The sequence below is a fragment of the Sebastes fasciatus genome, chromosome 11 (assembly GCF_043250625.1).
Source record: "Sebastes fasciatus isolate fSebFas1 chromosome 11, fSebFas1.pri, whole genome shotgun sequence".
Lineage (NCBI taxonomy): Eukaryota > Metazoa > Chordata > Actinopteri > Perciformes > Sebastidae > Sebastes > Sebastes fasciatus.
Window position 1 is genome coordinate 3,000,325 of NC_133805.1, and position 18,931 is coordinate 3,019,255.

The following is an 18,931-nucleotide window of genomic DNA, read 5'->3' on the forward strand; positions in this document are numbered from 1 at the left end:
CTGAAAATGATCTGACACGATAACTAAATCAAATCAAATCAAATCAATTTATTTTTGTATAGCGTCAAATCACAACAGAAGTTATCTCAAGACGCTTTATATGTAGAGCAGGTCTATGACCGTACACCATAGTTTTGAGACCCAACAGGATCCACCAAGCGCACTGTGGCCAGGAAAAACTCCCCGATTACTGGGAAGAAACCTGGAGCAGAACCGGGCGCAGGGCGGGCGGCCATCTGCCGAGACCGGCTGGGGGGATAGATAGATAGAGTGAGAGAGAGAGAGAGATAGAGAGAGAGAGATATAGAAGCAGCCACAATAGCAGTCTAGCAGCTGTAATAACTAATACAAGTAGGGCTGATAACACAAAACCAATAGTGGTGGATGGAAAGAGTGATAATACAACTATCGGAAAGCCAGCACTGTCCAGCATCTCTCCTCAGTACGTCCATGTGTATTGGTGTGGGACGTCCCTGCGATCGATGCCCGTGCGTTGGTTCCTGCAGCATCAGCATGCTCGCTGGAAGCTCTTGATGTCTTTGGCAGTGATTGAGAAGTGTTATTCTCCAGGCTGCCACATTGTCACTAGGTGTTGGAAATCCCTCGTTAGCATTGGTAGTCCCTCGTACAGACGTAGTTAATTAGGGATGGTAGCAGTTGGTGTCAAGCAGGCACCGACGCGGCAGCAGATGCAGCCACAATACCGGAGACCACCAAGATCCAGGTGAAACCCTGCTCCAAGTGTACCCATGCTCCAGGTATAACCTCGCTCCCGGTGTGATCCCGCTCCAGGTATGACCTCACTCCAGGTGTGACCCCGCTCCACGGTTAGCTGCGAGACAAGGAGGCACAAGGACTCCCGGGGAGGAATGAAGTTAGTAACAACATGGACATGGGACATGAGTATATCCAGAAGGAGAGGGGAGCTCAGTGTGTCATAGGAAGTTCCTTATGACAGTGTGTCATAGGAAGTCCCCCGGCAGTCTATGCCTATAGCAGCTTAAGTATAAGCGTTATCAAAGAGGAAAGTCTTTAGCCTACTCTTAAATGTAGAGACGGTGTCTGCCTCCCGGACTGAAACTGGGAGCTGGTTCCAGAGAAGAGGAGCTTGATAGCTGAAGGCTCTGGCTCCCATTCTACGTTTGGAGACTCTAGGAACCTCAAGTAACCCTGCATTCTGTGAGCGCAGTGCTCTAGTGGGGTAGTAGGGTACTATGAGCTCTTTAAGATATGATGGGGCCTGACCGTTTAGCGCTTTGTAGGTGAGGAGGACGATTTTAAAATCTATTCTGGATTTTATAGGCAGCCAGTGCAGAGAAGCTAATACAGGAGTAATATGATCTCTTTTTCTAGTTCTAGTCAGTACACGTGCTGCAGCATTCTGAATCAACTGGAGAGTCCTAAGAGACTTATTGGAGCAGCCTGATAATAAGGAGTTACAGTAATCGAGTCTAGAGGTAACAGTTTTGAGACAGGATGTGCCTGATCTTCACAATGTTACGTAGATGAAAGAAGGCAGTCCGTGAGGTTTGTTTTATGTGAGAGTTAAAGGACATATCCTGATCGAAGATAACTCCCAGATTCCTTACGGTGGTGCTGGAGGCCAGGGCAATGCCATCTAACGATCACTTAATCCCTTTTTTTAATTTGTTTTATTTGTCATACTTTATTAAAGTTTTGAGGATGATAACTTTGTTATTGTAATGAATTAGCCTTACTGGTTGTAATTTCATTCATCTTGTGAATAATAATAATAATAATAATATTAATAATAATAATATTAATAATAATAATAATAAATCTTACCGAAAATAAGCTCTGTGTCAAACAAACGTTTATGATATTTACATGTTCTGTTCAGCAAGATATTATTATTATTATTATTTATTATTATTTATAAGAATCTTTTTTTCTGCAATAATCTAAAACCCAATGGAAAAATTGGGCTTTTTGTCGACGACGTTAACTTCCTTGTTGTTCTACACACTCATTATCAAATACTCAAATAACTCACTCGTCATGCTTTTACTTTGAAATCCCTGACTGGAACCTGTATTGTTTGGTGTTTTAATTTGACAGCTGGTGGTGTTTCCGGTGGTGTGGGCGAGGCTCAGAGAAACAGCTGCGACTTCTGATTTCTTCTGATTTTAAAACCAGATTCTAGAAATAAAGATAAAAGAAGAAGGAGATAAAAGAAGAGTTAATTTCTTCACTTCCAGCTGAGAAACGTGGAGTAAAAACAACCAGGTGAGTTCAGTTTCTGTTTCTCTGTTTCTGTTTCTTTGTTTCTTTGTCTGCTCAGAGAAAAGAAAACAGTTTATTTCCTCAGTTATTTGGTTATAAAATGATCTAATTCCTTCCTTAAATGCAAGTTTAATTATGAAGTGCAATATTATAAATATAATAATCTCTGATATGAATTAATGTAAACAGACTTCATCATGGAAATATTGTAGGAATGTTGCAGCTATAAATAACGTGAAGCCACTATAGGCACAATGTTAATACTATATGACCAATATACAGAAAGCCAATAAATAAACACACTATGAGGCATTCATATTGTTGCACATAATGAAATAACACGAGAGAAAACCTAATAAATTCACTTCTGAGCAACACGAAGTAGGAATATTAAAGTACCATATAATATATATATTTATATAAATATTTATTTATATAAATATTTATTTATTTATATTTATGCATAAATATTTATATTTGTGTATATATATACATTTTTATTTGTATTTATATATATAAATATTTATTTATATACATATATAAATATTGATATTTATATATACAAATATATATTTATATATATATATATATATATATAAACACGTATTTATATATATAAAATGCAATGCAATATTAGAACTGTGACAAAAAGAGCATCACATGTACATAAAGTGTCACTAAAGCAACGTTTTATTGGAGGATAATGCATTTTAAAAAAGCCTCAACAGATAAGTGTTATAATAATGAAATCCTGTGCAGATTAAAGTTGTATAAAAGTGTAATCTAATGTAACAGTGGCCCTTGTTTTTTTTTTTGATGGAAAGAAACATTTTTTTCTTCCCAGTTATTTGTTTATAAATGATTTACTTCCTTCCTTAATGTGCGTTATGACGAATGCAAGCTTTATTATGAAGTACAATACGTAGCCTACTATAACTATAATCTCTGATATTAATGTAATATTTAATAAAGAATAAAATCACTTCTGAGCAACACTAAGTAGGAATATTAAAAAGAAATAACTGACATAAAGAGCATCACATGTACATAAAGTGTCACTAAAGCAACGTTTTAGTGGAGGATAATGCATAAAAAAAGATAATGAGTGTGATAATAATTAAATCCTGTGCAGATTAAAGTTGTATATCTAATGTAGAATATAATAAAAGTATGGTGGAGCGGCTCCATGCAGGGACAGGACAGTGTGTCTGTGTGTTGGAATGGTTCAGTCCATCTTTGTGTTTCCTGTTACGCGTTTTCCTCCAACATCAGCAGCTCCAACAGACTGATGCTGCTGCAAGGGATGCTGGGAAACACAGGGTGGGAAGAGTCCAATGTGACACATATAGGGGGGAGATTTAATAAATTAATAAATGTAATCCTGTTATTAAGCCTTGAAGGTACTGAAGTACAATCATTTAGAAATATCATATTATAGATATACAAAGCGAAATGTGACACTTAAAAAAAAGTAAAAAAATAACTGAATATTATGTATATATATATATACCAAAGACATGCAGGTTAGGTTAATTGTGGACTCTAAATTGCCCGTAGGTGTGAGTGTGAGCGTGAATGGTTGTCTGTCTCTATGTGTCAGCCCTGCGATGGACTGGCGACCTGTCCAGGGTGTACCCCGCCTTCGCCCAATGTCGGCTGGGATCGGCTCCAGCCCCCCCGCGACCCCTAACGGGATAAGCGGTTGCAGATGGATGGATGGATATATATATATATGTTAACAATAAATTAACCTCACTGAGTATAGATTTTTAATATAAATATAAATAAATCTTTATTTATTTCTATAGAAATATAAATAAGTTTACCCGTCTGAGTATAGATTTTTAATATAAAGATAAATGTATATAAATAAATGTATATATATACATATATTTATACAGTATATAAATATTTATATATATATATATAAATATTTATATATAAATAAGTTAACCTCACTGTGTATAGATTTTTAATATAAATATAAATATATATATTTATACATAAATATAAATTTATATGTATAAATATAAATATATTTATATTTATACATATATATTTATGTATAAATATATAAATAAGTTGACCTCACTGAGTATATATTTTTAATATAAATATAAATATATATATTTATATATAAATATAAATTTATGTATAAATATATTTATATTTATACATATATATTTATGTATAAATATATAAATAAGTTAACCTCACTGAGTATAGATTTTTGTATTTTAACCATCTTGATTGTTTTTTTCGTTTTTTTATATTGTGACGTATTCGACTTTTCCATCAGCGCTTACACTCTTTATATATACTGTACATATATGTACAGTGTGTATATATATATATATATATATATAAATTTTTTTTTTAAATCTGAATTTCTGAAGGTCGTGCATGTTGAATGCTCTGAATGCTCTAGGTCTCTAGTTTGATCCATCCATCCTCTGAATGCTCTAGGTCTCTAGTTTGATCCATCCATCCTCTGAATGCTCTAGGTCTCTAGTCTGATCCATCCATCCTCTGAATGCTCTAGGTCTCTAGTCTGATCCATCCATCCTCTGAATGCTCTAGGTTTCTAGTCTGATCCATCCATCCTCTGAATGCTCTAGGTCTCTAGTCTGATCCATCCATCCTCTGAATGCTCTAGGTCTCTAGTTTGATCCATCCATCCTCTGAATGCTCTAGGTCTCTAGTTTGTGGCTGTAAAGTTTCATGAGGCTGTGATTATCCTAGAGGTCACTACAGGTCATGTTATACAGTGAGGTGAATGAAATGTCTCCTATGGGGACTAACATCATCACACATGAATACAGTTGGGCTCATTGGATCCACCAGAGTCTCAGCTTTACAGTGAGACACCATTTATGTAATTCAAGACTGTTTAGGGACCCCAGGATGCAGAAATATTCAGATACTGTATTCTGGGTATCCAGAGAACCTATTTTCACCCCTATTAAGTGACGGTTTTTCCTCACCAAGCGTTTGGAGTGTTATTTAACCTCCTTTGTGAGGCTAGTCTGACCTGGTTGGTACCGATGGATTCATCAGGTTCTGTAGTTTCATATGATACCAGTATCTTCACTCTAGCTTTAACACTGAGCTGCTACAACCTCCGAAAGTAGCTCAATCATCAGGATGTTGTTTGACCTGTCCTGCAGGGATCTAGACCGTTACTGTTGATTTAAACCACGAAGAGCATTTTTCAGTTCAAACAGAGGACAATGAGAACACCCCCCCCCCCACCCCCACCCCCCTTCAACGATCCTCATTTCCTTTCACTGTAACACAGAGAGTCTGTTTGCAGCCCACTAACAGTCGCTGACCCAGTTCATCTTTTACTCAACAGAACAACGGCCTTTAGATTAAACATTACCTGTTGAATTGTACTTATTTCAATCTATGAGTTGTTTTAATAAACACTTCTGCTGATCCTTAGTGGAAGCCCTCTGTACTTTGTTACACTTGTTTTTATTTGAAAGGCACATTCGACTGATGCAATAAATGTAATGTCATTTTGAAATACCCAAATGCAGCTTTTAGTCCGGATTAAAGGGAGGATTGGATCACCAAATGTGGATGCAAATCTTCAGGATGTGAGGTCTGTACTAGGAGGCAGGATTTGGCGGTTAGTGAGGTAACTTCAGGGTTTAAAACTGTTTAAACTGACAGATGCCGGAAGGACAGCTGGATTCATGCTGTGGATGTTTACCGCTTTGATTTATAGTTTTATATTTATTGTTTTTACTTGGTCTTTAATCCGGCTCACACCGCCGGAGACGGGACGCAGCTGAGAGAAGGTTGAAATACACGCTGTTTCGTAATTAATGGATATAACAAGGTGTAATCCATCCATACTTTACATACAGTAATGCTATTTATATCTAGACGATTATATCTGACTTTTGAGTGTTCTGTTAAATTAATAAGTCTGTTAATTGATGCATTCACACATCGGGAGTTTTCTCTTTCACCAGCTGTCCTTCCTGCATTTGGCAGCTTCAGCTGTGTTTCTTTTAGTCTGATTAAGTGTTTAACTTCTTCATATTTGTCTAATATAGTTTGCTCTTCCTTTGTAAAACGTGCCGCTCTGCCCGTCTGTAGACTTGTCCATGTCTGTGATTGGTCAGATGCTGTAAACACTTCCCCGTTCATGTGAATCACAGCCAGACTGAGAAACTCTGGGTTGATTCACTGAGTTGATAACCAGCTTCGTAGGACCGCTTAGCGTGATCTCGTTTGTTCGGGTTAGTTAAGCCAGATAACAAGAAGAGACCCTGGGTATGTTGAACTCGCTTCGTAGTACAGGCCTCAGAAGTCTTTGGATCTGTTTTGAAATACCTGGGTCACTGGGTGATCTACCTCGGGCCACCATGATGATCCACCCCGGTTAGAAGTAGAGGCCAGCTTCATGATACCAGAAAAAAACCCTGGTCGACGTCATCTGGTTTGTTGAGCACATGGAAGCAACACGTGACACAACTCTGCAACAACAGTCAGAGTTCCTCCCAGCAGAGACAGAGTTAACAGGAAACATGAGCTCAGAGTCACGGCCCTTCTGCTTTTTCTCTTCTGCATGTTTTTCTCAGGCTGCTGCTGCTGCAGGATGAGAGAGAACCACAACACACAGAACACTGAAAACTGAAGACCACAACGACATCTGAGTTTAAAGGTACGGCTTTATAAATACCCCGCACTTATTTAGTAGTCTGATCAGTCAGTGGATTACATTTATATTAGCTCGTAAAGAGTCTTATTACCAGTTAATCCCCGGAGTGCTCAGACCGATCAGCTCTGCAGGAATCAACTGAAGTGACTGAGCTTTAATAAGGAGGAATTTAACGTGTTATTTTCTTTTTTTTCTTGTAAAGTTATGACTTTGTTCTCGTAATATTACGACTTTCTTTTCTCGTAAAGTTATGACATTATTCTGTAAATCTCAGATGTTTTTTCCCTCAATGTGGCCCTGATACTCCGTAGTACATTGTCTCTTTGGCCCTCAATGCATTAGACTTATATACTATATACTTAGACTATAAACTGTGTTACCTTCATCACAATGATCACATGTTTTGGGTCTCCAGACAGATTTTGTTTTTGTTTTTTTGCCTAAAATGTCTCTTTTGATAGTAAAGGTTGCCGACCCCTGAGTTAGTCAGTAGATGAGAAGTACAATTAGATTTAAAAAAAAAAAAAAACACGCAAGAATAATCATGTAAATCAATGAAGCAGTCGTTGTTGGTTTTGGTCTGCTGTTCATGAGACTATTGTTGACTGCAAGAAAGAGAAATGGCTGCATGTTTGTGACGGCCGGTGTCGGGTTTCTGATGTCTTTCACAGATCGCCAGGAGACGCTCGGCTGCAGACAAACATGTCTCTGTTCTTCTCCGGAGCTGTTACAAGTACGTTCGTCATCAACGTTAACTTCACTGACTAGCGACTCACAGGACTGACGACACCAATGACTGATGTGACTCTTCAGGAAACCTGGAACATTGTATTTAGATTTCAGTCAACTCCATTCCTGCTGTTGCTGCTGTTGCGTTATAGACATGATGACAGTAGGCTGTCTGTCTGTCTGTCTGTCTGTCTGTCTGTCCGTCTGTCCGTCTGTCCGTCTGTCACATTCCTGCAGTGTATTTATCAGCATCACGTCAGCTCTGTTCTCAAGCGTACATTTACTCAGCGGTGGTTTTCCCGGGCCGACCTCAGGAATGCTCTCCGGCTCTTCAAACTGATAAAAGTCAAGTGGTGTTTATTTAGAAACACCGTCGGCTTCACAGAACAAACGTGAACGTCTTTTACCTGCTTGTTAGTTTTGTTACTCACATGGTCTTTTTTTCTGATTTCTGTTGTTCAGGTTCTCCAATAAAACGAAGGTTGCGGGCCAATCACTCCTGTCACAGGTAAAAAAAATAAACTTTTTGGGGGACTAAATGTATTTTTCTGCTGTCACAGAAGTGTTGAATTTATATAATTAATAGGGACGTTAATAATTAACCGTTAACCGACATTAAGTTTTTTTTAACCGTTTAATGCTAAACGGTTTAAATGAACTATTAAAAGTTAGGGCTGTCAATCAATTAAAATAGTTAATCGTGATTAATGAGTGTGCTGACTTGACTATGACTTGCCCCAAACTGCATGTGATTATCATAAAGTGGGCATGTCTGTAAAGGGGAGACTCGTGGGTACCCAGAGAACCCATTTACATTCACTGATCTGGAGGTCAGAGGTCAAGGGACCCCTTTGAAAATGGACGTGACAGTTTTTCCTCGCCAAAATTTTGTGTAATTTTGGAGCGTTATTTAACCTCCTTGCTTTTTTGCAACCAGAAGACGCGAGAGGGTGGAGCTGAGTACAACCAAACGCTGAATAAGACATTTTTAGGCGACTAAAATGTTATAATTAAATTTGATTAAGTCTGCAGGAGTCTCTTCCAGATTATAATTTTATTCCCTCCCGTCTGTGTGTCCCTCAGCCTCGACCTGTCTCTCCTCTCTCCCGACTCCTCGTACGTCTGTTACTCGTCTGTGGACGGCGGCGATCCATGCTCCTGCCGCCGCTCGCCGCGCCTCCTCACCAACGGATACTACAGCGTCACCGAGGACAGCTTCTCCTGGGACGACGACGGCAACGTGTCGCTGACTCCCTGCAAAACCAGCGTGTCCTACAAGGAGAACCTCGTCAGGTGAGAGCAGTTTGTAAAATGAATAAAACCTCTAGTCTAGGGTTAGCACTACTGGAATATCACCTGAACATAATCCCAGTTTAAACCTCTTGTCTAGGGTTAACACTACTGGAATATCAGATGGACATAATCCCAGTTTAAACCTCTAGTCTAGGGTTAACACTACTGGAATATCACCTGATCATAATCCCAGTTTAAACCTCTAGTCTAGGGTTAGCACTACTGGAATATCACCTGAACATAATCCCAGTTTAAACCTCTAGTCTAGGGTTAACACTACTGGAATATCACCTGATCATAATCCCAGTTTAAACCTCTAGTCTAGGGTTAGCACTACTGGAATATCACCTGAACATAATCCCAGTTTAAACCTCTAGTCTAGGGTTAGCACTACTGGAATATCACCTGAACATAATCCCAGTTTAAACCTCTAGTCTAGGGTTAACACTACTGGAATATCAGATGAATATAATCCCAGTTTAAACCTCATTCTTCTTCTCTCAGGGTTTTCCGGCGCAGGCGGCGGCCTCGCAGCTCTCTGGCTCGGCTGCTGAGCGACGTGACGGAGAGCTGCCAGTCCTGGCTGGACGAGAAAGTCTTCAGAGGCGTGTTCAGGACAGGACAGAACCAAGACCAGGACCAGGACCAGGACTGGGCCAGGACCACCCAAGAAGGCCCGGCCTCGTTGGACGAGTCGACCTGGTCTGGAATTAACGGCACCGAGCTGGACGACAGCCGCAACTTCACATACGGTGGGTTCCTGTCTGAGCTGGGTTCATATTTTAGTTCACGCAAATGACACCCGAGGTCTCGCTGGAGGAAGTTCCCACATTTCAAAGTAAAATGTTTCTTCTCCCTCAGACCACACTGAGATCCCGCCCCCTCCGGACAAAGTGGCCCCGCCCCCAAAGCTGCTCTTCCAGGAGGAGATTTGTTCTGAGATCTGTCAATCAAAGGAGCGGTTCACCCAGTCGCTGGGCGGCCTCTCTGAAGTCCCGCCTCCTTCACCTTTCTACACCAACAGCTGCTGTCAGGCCTCACCTGAGCACACAGGTGAGCTGCTGCACTTTTTATTTATTTTTAGTAGGGCTGTCAATCCATTAAAATAGTTCATTAATTAATCGCTATTAATTTATCTGTTCAAAATTAACCTTAAAGGGAGATTTGTCAAGTATTTAATCCTCTTATCAACATGGGAGTGGACAAATATGCTGCTTTATGCAAATGTATGTATATATTTATTATTGGAAATCAATTAAGTATTATGGAGGACGGAATCTGCTAAAATAAAAAATAAATGAATAAATAAACAAATGACTTAATAAATAAATAAGTAACTGTCATGTAAAAAAAATATTAAAAATAAATGTGTCCATTAATTAATTGATAAAATGTGACATAAATTAATATTTCTGTTTTAATTTGCTTCTTTATTTATTTATCTTTGTATTAATTCCCTTATTTATTTACTCTTCTGTTTCATTTTCCCTTTTATTAATTTATCATTATTAATTATTTATTTATGTAAGTATTTATTTATTAATGCACAGACACATTTTCATTGGCATTTCACCCCTTATTTATTCCCCCAACTTATTTATTTCTGTATTCATTTCTTTACACATTTTTTTTTACATTTCTTTATGCATTTCTGCCTCATTATGCCAATGAGAGGGCTGTCACTCAACGTACTGTATATATACGTACCCATAGAACCCATTTTCATTCACATATCTGGAGGTCAGAGGTCAAAGGACCTCTTTGAAAATGGCCAAAATTTAGTGTAAGTTTGGAGCGTTATTTAACCTCCTTCACTACAAGCTGGTATGACATGGTTGGTACTGATGGATTCTTTACCTTATATTTCTTACTAGCGTGTAAGAAAACACATAAATTGTAGAATTTGGACATCTTAGTTTGGGCTTTCATTTTGTCAAAGTCGATCTGAGGTGTAACTGAAGTCCTATTTTATTTTAATCGTTGTTATGGTCGCTCTCTTTAGCTGTTTCTCTGACATGTATTTGTGTTTGTGTTTGTGTTTCAGGGTTAACGCTGAAGGCCCTTCTCCTTTTCATCTTCACCATCTTCATCTTCACTGCTCTATACTCTGGGTAAAACTCTTGATTATTATTTAAATAATTATTTTATAAGCATCACTTTTTAATCAGTTAAAACAGACAGTGTAAATATTATTGCTGTCAATCGATTAAGATATTTAATCACGATTAATCGCACATTTTTTATCTGTTCAAAATGTACCTTAAAGAGATTTGTGATTTGTGATGTGATTATCATGAAGTGGGCATGTCTGTAAAGGGGAGACTGGCGGGTACCAATAGAACCCATTTACACCCCTATTCAATGACAGTTTTGGAGCGTTATTTAACCTCCTTCCCGACAAGGATTCTAAACTATTACAATCTTGTTTGACTGAAATGTGCTTCATGTTTCTGACTCTTTTCTTTGCTGCAGGTGTCTTTTGTGGAGTGCGACCGTCGCATCGACCGCGTTCATGATGATCACGACATTCATGCGTAAGTATCACATAAAATTACAAGAATCCCCGTCAGGGCGATGCTGCAGGTCTCTCATCGCGCTGTAGGGGCTTATTTCACAACAATGACCCGCTAGCTGTACATTATCCCGCTTATTACACGGCTGCTTACTGAAGAAATCAATAATTTGCCACAGAAATGGTCCTCCAGAGTCCGACATCAGAGCTGCGCCTATAGCAACACACTGTTATACATAGCAACGGTCTGTTATACATAGCAACAGTCTGTTATACATAGCAACGGTCTGTTACACACAGCAACGGTCTGTTAGACACAGCAACGGTCTGATATACATAGCAACGGTCTGTTATACATAGCAACGGTCTGTTGTACATAGCAACAGTCTGTTATACATAGAAACGGTCTGCTATACATAGCAACGGTCTGTTATACATAGCAACGGTCTGTTATACACAGCAGCGGTCTGCTATACATAGCAACGGTCTGCTATACATAACAACGGTCTGTTGTACATAGCAACAGTCTGTTATACATAGAAATGGTCTGTTAAACATAGCAACAGTCTGTTATACATAGCAACGGTCTGCTAAACATAGCAAAAGTCTGTTGTACATAGCAACGGTCTGCTATACATAGCAACGGTCTGTTATACATAGCAACGGTCTGTTATACACAGCAGCGGTCTGCTATACATAGCAACGGTCTGCTATACATAACAACGGTCTGCTATACATAGCAACAGTCTGTTATACATAGCAACGGTCTGTTATACATAGCAACGGTCTGCTATACATAGCAACGGTCTGCTATACATAGCAACAGTCTGTTATACATAGCAACGGTCTGTTATACATAGCAACGGTCTGCTATACATAGCAACGGTCTGCTATACATAGCAACGGTCTGTTATAAAGAAATTACAGACTGCAGAACGCCATGATTGACCAATCAGAATCGAGTATTCAACACAGCCGTGTAATTTATTATTTCTTCAAAATTAAAATGAAGGCATGATGTTTACCGACTTCTTGTGTGCCATGATGGTCTGAAGTGTTTTAGAGATTTAGAGAAGAGCCAGTGAACACCGGAGGGAGGGCTTTAAGTTGTTTTGTGTTAAAACATCTCCGGTGTGTTTCAGTCCTGACGAAGTCGGGGCCGATGGGCGAGTGGAGGAGAGCGAAGACGGAGGTGAGTCCAGAATCAAACAGGTTTCTCTTGATTTTGTCAACTGGCATCGAAGAACACAACAATAACAGCCTGTAACCATTGTGTTTGTCAGGATATCACATCAAGAAACGAGTAGGAGAAGCTTCAGTTTCCAAAGACTGCGACGTGGAGCTGGAAGGTCTGATGGGACTCAGTAGAACTATTTTACATTTCACTACAGTCTGCATGTAAGTTACTGAGCTCCGGAAAACATTTTTCGGCAACACCTGTTTGATGCTTTGACCGCAGACTTTTTGAATGCAAATGTTTAAACTAAATATGTTTTCTGCGCTGAGATGCGTCAACCAGAAGGGCTGAAGTTTTTAAACTGGAAAAATTCAATTGAAGCCGGCACATTTTTCGCCGGGAAAATGAACACATGATGCATTCAGGTAGTCCTCAAACTAACTTTTGTACTTTATTCAAACGCAGTCAGCTCTCGGGAGATGTTCGGAAACGTTTTAGGTTTTCCTGCAAAAAGAAAACATGAAACTGCGACTTTGTGTCTCTGGATGTTGACTCACGTTTCCTCTGTGAACCATGAAACGTTTCACCAACGTCATGTTTGGATTTTTCCCCGGAGTAGAAAAGCTGAATCAGACGTTGTGTTTGTTGTTAAAAAGCTGAAGGAGCTCATTAACATGGTGACACAAGTTACTGTAGTTTAGCTATAAAACATAAAAAAGTATATCAAATATAAAACATCTAAATGTACCTGATGTATTTTTTACTGAAAGTGTATCTTCTATTGTTAACAGTCAAACTTGGCTTTTTTTTTTGGGGCTGTCCAAAGTGACCAAACGTCAGACTGAACTCGTTCTGGAGAACAAAAATCCGGTCCAACGGCAGCGAGCGTCGCTGTGAAGCCTCACTTCTTTTCAAAATAAGAGCTGTGACTAAAACAAATAAAAAGGACCTGGAGTTCTAGAAGTTGTGACCACAGGAAGATAAGTGCCGTACTGAATGAAGAGTTTTATTACAAAATGAAATTAAGAAAAGGCACAAAATAATGATAATAATAAAACCCATTAAAGCTGCACCAGCTCAGATTTTATTGTGAAAATCTGTAGTTTCCTGGCTAGAGTTCAGACAAGAAAGAGTTTTGCTGGCACAAAACGATAATTTCTGACTTTCTGACGTCTGTAAAATGGATCGTAAGACGGAGACGTTTAGTCTGTTTGACATCACTTGATTGACAGGTCGATGGGCGGGGCCAAGGACTCCAATTACATCCGTGTTGTGGTCCGCAGATGCTTCGATGGCTTTACATAATCTCACCTCATTCGGATTAATTCATACTGATGGTTAAAACTATAATCAGATATCATTAATGTAAATAAACCTGATGATATGAATCCAGTTATCATGACGGTCCCTTGTGCAGCTTTAAGAGTAGCAGGTAAATAATAAACCTCATGAATTATCATCACATTCAGGTAGATCTCTGCAGCATTTTGGAGTAAAACTCTTCAGCTGTTGAAGTGCCTTTTATATCAGCCAGCAGTGTTGAAACACAGAATAATACAGGGAAGTGTTGGATTTCAACCCGAAACAATTAATTCTCAGCTGCAGGGTGAAGCAGACGGGTGGAGTTTACCGCGTTAGTAAAAAAAAGATAGATATGTTTTTGTGATATATTTGGCTGTTCACACGTGGTGCTCATGATTACTGTCGGGGGGGAAATATAAAGCAAATTTCTGCTTAGGTCGATATTTTTTTGACCAAATACCCAGCGTGTTAACTGGTGAGCTTTAGATGTGCTGATATGTGTCATTTTGTAAATTTGAGACAAAATTTCAGGATGAATCCGTGATCGATCCAAACTGATTTGAATTTCTCCGACAAATTCTGCAAGAAACTCAACTTCGCATGAAGCCACCGTCTACACCGCTACATCAGCCAGCGCTTTTCTGAGAAGTTGAACCTTTTCCGACAAAAAAAATAAAGTCCTCTTTGCCAGAAAACCTGCCGGGCTCGGAGAGGACGGTTTTTTAAAGACAACTATTTGGACTAATTATTTTTATTGGACCTTAAAGGGACTATTTGTAACTTTCAGAATTGCTTGTTAACAGCGACACCTGTGGCCGTGAAATCAACGAAAGTCAGCGTCGAGCTCGCGCTTGTGCTCGCTCTACATAGACATGAAGGAGCATCGCTCAACACAGTGAGGAGACACACGTCAGCTAAAAGCACAACATCACTCTATATTTCAGCTGCTTGGCAGTAATGTTAGCTGACCAGACCAAGGTCTCTCCATGAATCAATGCTGATCCTAGTGTTGGCTTTTCCTGCCTCAGCCTCCCGACCGCGGCCGGAGGGAACGGGGGAGACGCCGGAGTTTTGGTCAGAGACGATAACGTTTCTCTCTGCGGAGCCCCGTCACTTCACAAGACACGGGAAACCTCTGTTGGTCTGGAGGAGCTGCAGCAGTTAATTCTGCACAAACGTCCACTATTGGACCTTAACTCTTGCAGAAGAGTTAGCTAAACTAACTCTTCTGCAGTGTGGAGTGAGCAGCATGCACGTGAGAGGTGGAGCGAGACAGCGAGAACACGCGCTCTGTCTGAGTGAAGGAAAGCAGGCAGAGGAGGAGAGACAGCGGCCACACGCGAGCGCGCATATCCGAGCGCGCATATCCGAGCGCGCATGTGTCCCGACCCGGTACATTTATACGCTTAAAAAGTTACAAACGGTCCCTTTAAATAGTTGTAATCCACAAATGTGTACCGGGATCCACAAATATTTCACTATCCACAAACATGTGTTTCACATCCACAAAATTACAGGGCGATCTGCAAATACGCATAACTTACTCTGTAAACACGTACTTTAATTCCACATATAAATGTTATAGGTTTACATGTAAAGTGATATATATGAATTTGTGCATCCATTCGTGACATTTGTAACTTGCCTCTTGTTTGTTTACGTAATTTTGTCCAATTCGTACCGCAGCAGATCCGTAGATAATAGTTATAATCCAAATCATCGCCAAATGTTTCGACAAAAACTCCACCCAGCTGGCATCACAGGCGGTAAAATCACCACCTATTTACACCTCCTGTGTGAAGTCAGGTCTGCTTCTATGTGAAGGTTTATACTTCACACGTATTTCACTCTTATTTTGAAACAGGGATTGTACTTTTTCGGAGGGAGCGATAATCTCAACTATGAGCTGTGTTGAGATTTAAAACCTCAACAGTGAGCAGGGAGGAATACTTCAGGATCAGGGAGATAATCTAAAAAATAGACAATGTTTAAGAGCTTTAAAGAAAAACAGGCATGTCTCTGATCCCCTGAAGCTCTCAAAATGCCAAATCAATACAAACAGTTTGTATTGATCAGTGATTCCTGTTGGAGGAAAAGAGAAATAAATCACTAAGAAGAGAAGTGTGGCTATAAATGTAAAGAAAAGTACTGTATGGCTTTATAAGGTTTTGACTTTATAAAGTTTATTTTTTTCCAAATTCAGTTTGGGCCTCAAACTACGCCAAGACTTTAGACTGAAGCCTGAAGCGGGAAGAGATGAGCTGTGCTTTGTTTTCACAAATCAGCTCTTCCTGAGTGAAATGTAAACGTTTTGAATGTGAACTTTTGAAGTTTTATTTTAACTTCTTCGTGTTCCAGATCGTCTGAATGGATTAAGCTAAATAAAACTTTTTTGTTGTGATTAATCATGCCACGTTTATGTCATATAGGAATTACCGTAATTACCAGTTTCAGTTTTAATTAATACCGTTCTCATCCGAGTTGTAATCACGACTGGGAAACCGCATCTTGGCGCTAAATAATACGGAAGTGCCTGAATGCCTCACACTAACCAAAGTCTGCGACGTATCCTCATACAAAATTTCCGCCCGTTGCATGTTTACAGTCTTTTCAAAATAAACTTCCGTCTACCAACTACTCCCAGTTACGGAAGTGGCGTAACTTAAGTACGAAAGTTACGTGACAAATAATAATTCTCTGAACACGTTAGTTGACGCTAGTGTTAGCCTCCAGTCTTTCCTTTGTTTAGCCTCCAGCTAACACCGTGACCTCATCATGACGTCATCACTAAAAGGGTATATATGAATTGTAGTGCATTACTTTTCGTACTTTTCAGAAGTCCGTCGTGGGATATTGTCTTTGCACAGTATTTTTAACCCTCTCACGACCAACACTTAAGTCATTCAACCGGGAATTTTCCGTTGACGTGAACGCTCGCAATTCGTCAACGTGGGAATCTTTTCCATCGCTACCGTCCATCTTATCATGACGTGAACGTGGCATCACGTGGTGTGACTGACGGAGCCTTTTAAAGGTCACACATCTCTCTTTCTGTGTGAATCAAGAGTTTCTGAATCGTGTTTTTAATTCACTCAAAGTGCCAAATGTGTAGAAATGTGACGATTCAGGAAATGAATCTATATTACTAATATTTTAGTACTTTGCATATAAAGCTGCTCTTGTCAATGTTTTAGATATGAATAATGGATCAAATTGTGAAAGGCCCTGAACTCTGCAGCTCTAAGAAGCTTTTTAGCCTCTTTTAGCTCCTAGTTTTGGTTTTATGGCTGAAAATATGAGCCAGATATTTTTCTCGGGAGTTGGTGGAGACCAAAAGCAGAGCTAAAAGAGAGTGAATATTGGATTTAGATTCATCAGGTGAATGCAAACGCCACTCCGATGGGACGATCATGTTGCTGGATGTGTAAAAGAAACATTTAGATGCAGCTTTAAGTGATCAAAGTTAAATGTGGATCAAGTTTGTCACTGTGTTTTTGTCTTTTATATAATAGACATGTATGAAGTGTTGTAAAATATTGGATTTACTGCAAATGACGGAAAGTTTCTGTGACGAAAAAACATTTAATATGCATTTTCTTGGATGAATCAAACCTTTAGATACGTTCTTGTTTGTGATGTAATGCAGCTACTGTACACACACACACACATATATATATACAGTATATATATTTGACTGCACTTGTTTCCAAAGGTGGAAATGTGATACTCTGCTTGTGACGGCACTTACTATATCTGTTAATTATTTTTATTCCACTGTACTGTATTCATGTTATTAAAGACTGAAAACTGTAAAAATGAAACCTTAAACAACTCGCAAACTAGATTTTAATTTGAAGTTAAGACGCAAAGAAGATTGTTGGCCTAATGAACAAATTATATATAAATCAATGTGACAAATTTGCTTCCAAAATGTTTTAAATCAGTAAATTGTCAAACACTACTTCAGTGATTTAGATGATGAGTAATTGCTCTTTTCGGCCCGTTGATGGCGCTGCGTTTTAAGATTACATTTTTATAGTATTTTGCATTATTTATCAGATATTACCAATTTCTGTGAAAATGTTGTGTTTTATGTGAAGTTATAATTGGTGTTTATCATCCATTAAATCCTGTTATGAAGACAAACAGTGTGTTTCTGTTCAGTGGAGCTGTAACCTGCATGTTTAAGCTTGTTTCAGTGTGTTTTTGAAATGAAAGTCAGTTCACAGGTGCATCCGACTGAAGAAGAAACAAACTGTGCTCCTGTTTCAGCTGATTGAAGTGACGACAAGTACAAAAACAGGTAAATACACTGAAGGACTCAAGAAAGTAAGCAATAAGGAATATTTTTAACGTCTCGTATGTTTGTTTTGTTATCTATTATTTAAGTTATAATATTTTTCCTTTTTTATTTATTATTTTTTTTAATTATATTATTTTATCTTATTTTTATTTATTTTTTTGTATCATTATTGAATTATATTTTTCTCTTATTTATTTATAATATTTTGAATGTATTCATTTTTTCTTTATTATTTTTAATTATATTATTTTTTCTTTATTTATTATTATTTTTATGTATTATTATTTTACAAGGTGAGGGGGTCATCTGGAAAATGTGATTCATTTTGGGCCCTATGATTAATTACATAGTTAAGTTAAAGTCGGTACAGGACTCATCTAAAATCATTAAAACTTCTTTTGTTTTCTTATTGACTTATCCACTATGTTAAAAGGTTATTTATTATTATTATTTAAGTTATAATATTTTTCTTCGTTTTTTTTATTTATTCATCTTTTAAATTATCTTATTGTATTATCTTATTTTTTAATGTGTTACTTTTTTGTTAATTATTATTTAACTTTTTTTCTGTTTATTTTTTGAATGTATTAATTATTTTATTATTATCTTGAATCATTATTTTCTCTTTATTAATCTTTATTTATCATTATTTTTATGTACTATTATTTTTTTTATTGTATTTGGAGAAAGTAAGTA

The 18,931-nt window shown here is 38.3% G+C and overlaps 1 protein-coding gene across 5 annotated transcripts; it reads left to right on the top strand.

Moving 5' to 3' along the window:
• The first annotated feature begins 2,072 nt into the window (after positions 1-2,072).
• Positions 2,073-18,078, top strand: tmem71 (transmembrane protein 71). 5 transcript variants are annotated; one of them, XR_012595762.1, is made up of 12 exons: positions 2,073-2,247; positions 6,840-6,922; positions 7,591-7,652; positions 8,111-8,156; positions 8,732-8,941; positions 9,446-9,693; positions 9,803-9,994; positions 10,986-11,052; positions 11,414-11,475; positions 12,596-12,645; positions 12,737-12,851; positions 13,422-18,078. XR_012595762.1 is itself a non-coding variant. In XM_074650001.1 (12 exons), the coding sequence occupies exons 3-11, from the start codon at positions 7,622-7,624 to the stop codon at positions 12,758-12,760; spliced, it is 930 nt and encodes a 309-aa protein (XP_074506102.1). In that variant the 5' UTR covers positions 2,073-2,247; positions 6,840-6,922; positions 7,591-7,621; the 3' UTR covers positions 12,761-12,802; positions 13,422-18,078. The 5 variants fall into 5 exon arrangements, 3 of the variants coding, with proteins under 3 accessions (XP_074506102.1, XP_074506103.1, XP_074506101.1); XR_012595763.1 differs by having other exon boundaries at positions 13,457-18,078; XM_074650001.1 differs by having other exon boundaries at positions 12,737-12,802.
• Positions 18,079-18,931: the final 853 nt, after the last annotated feature.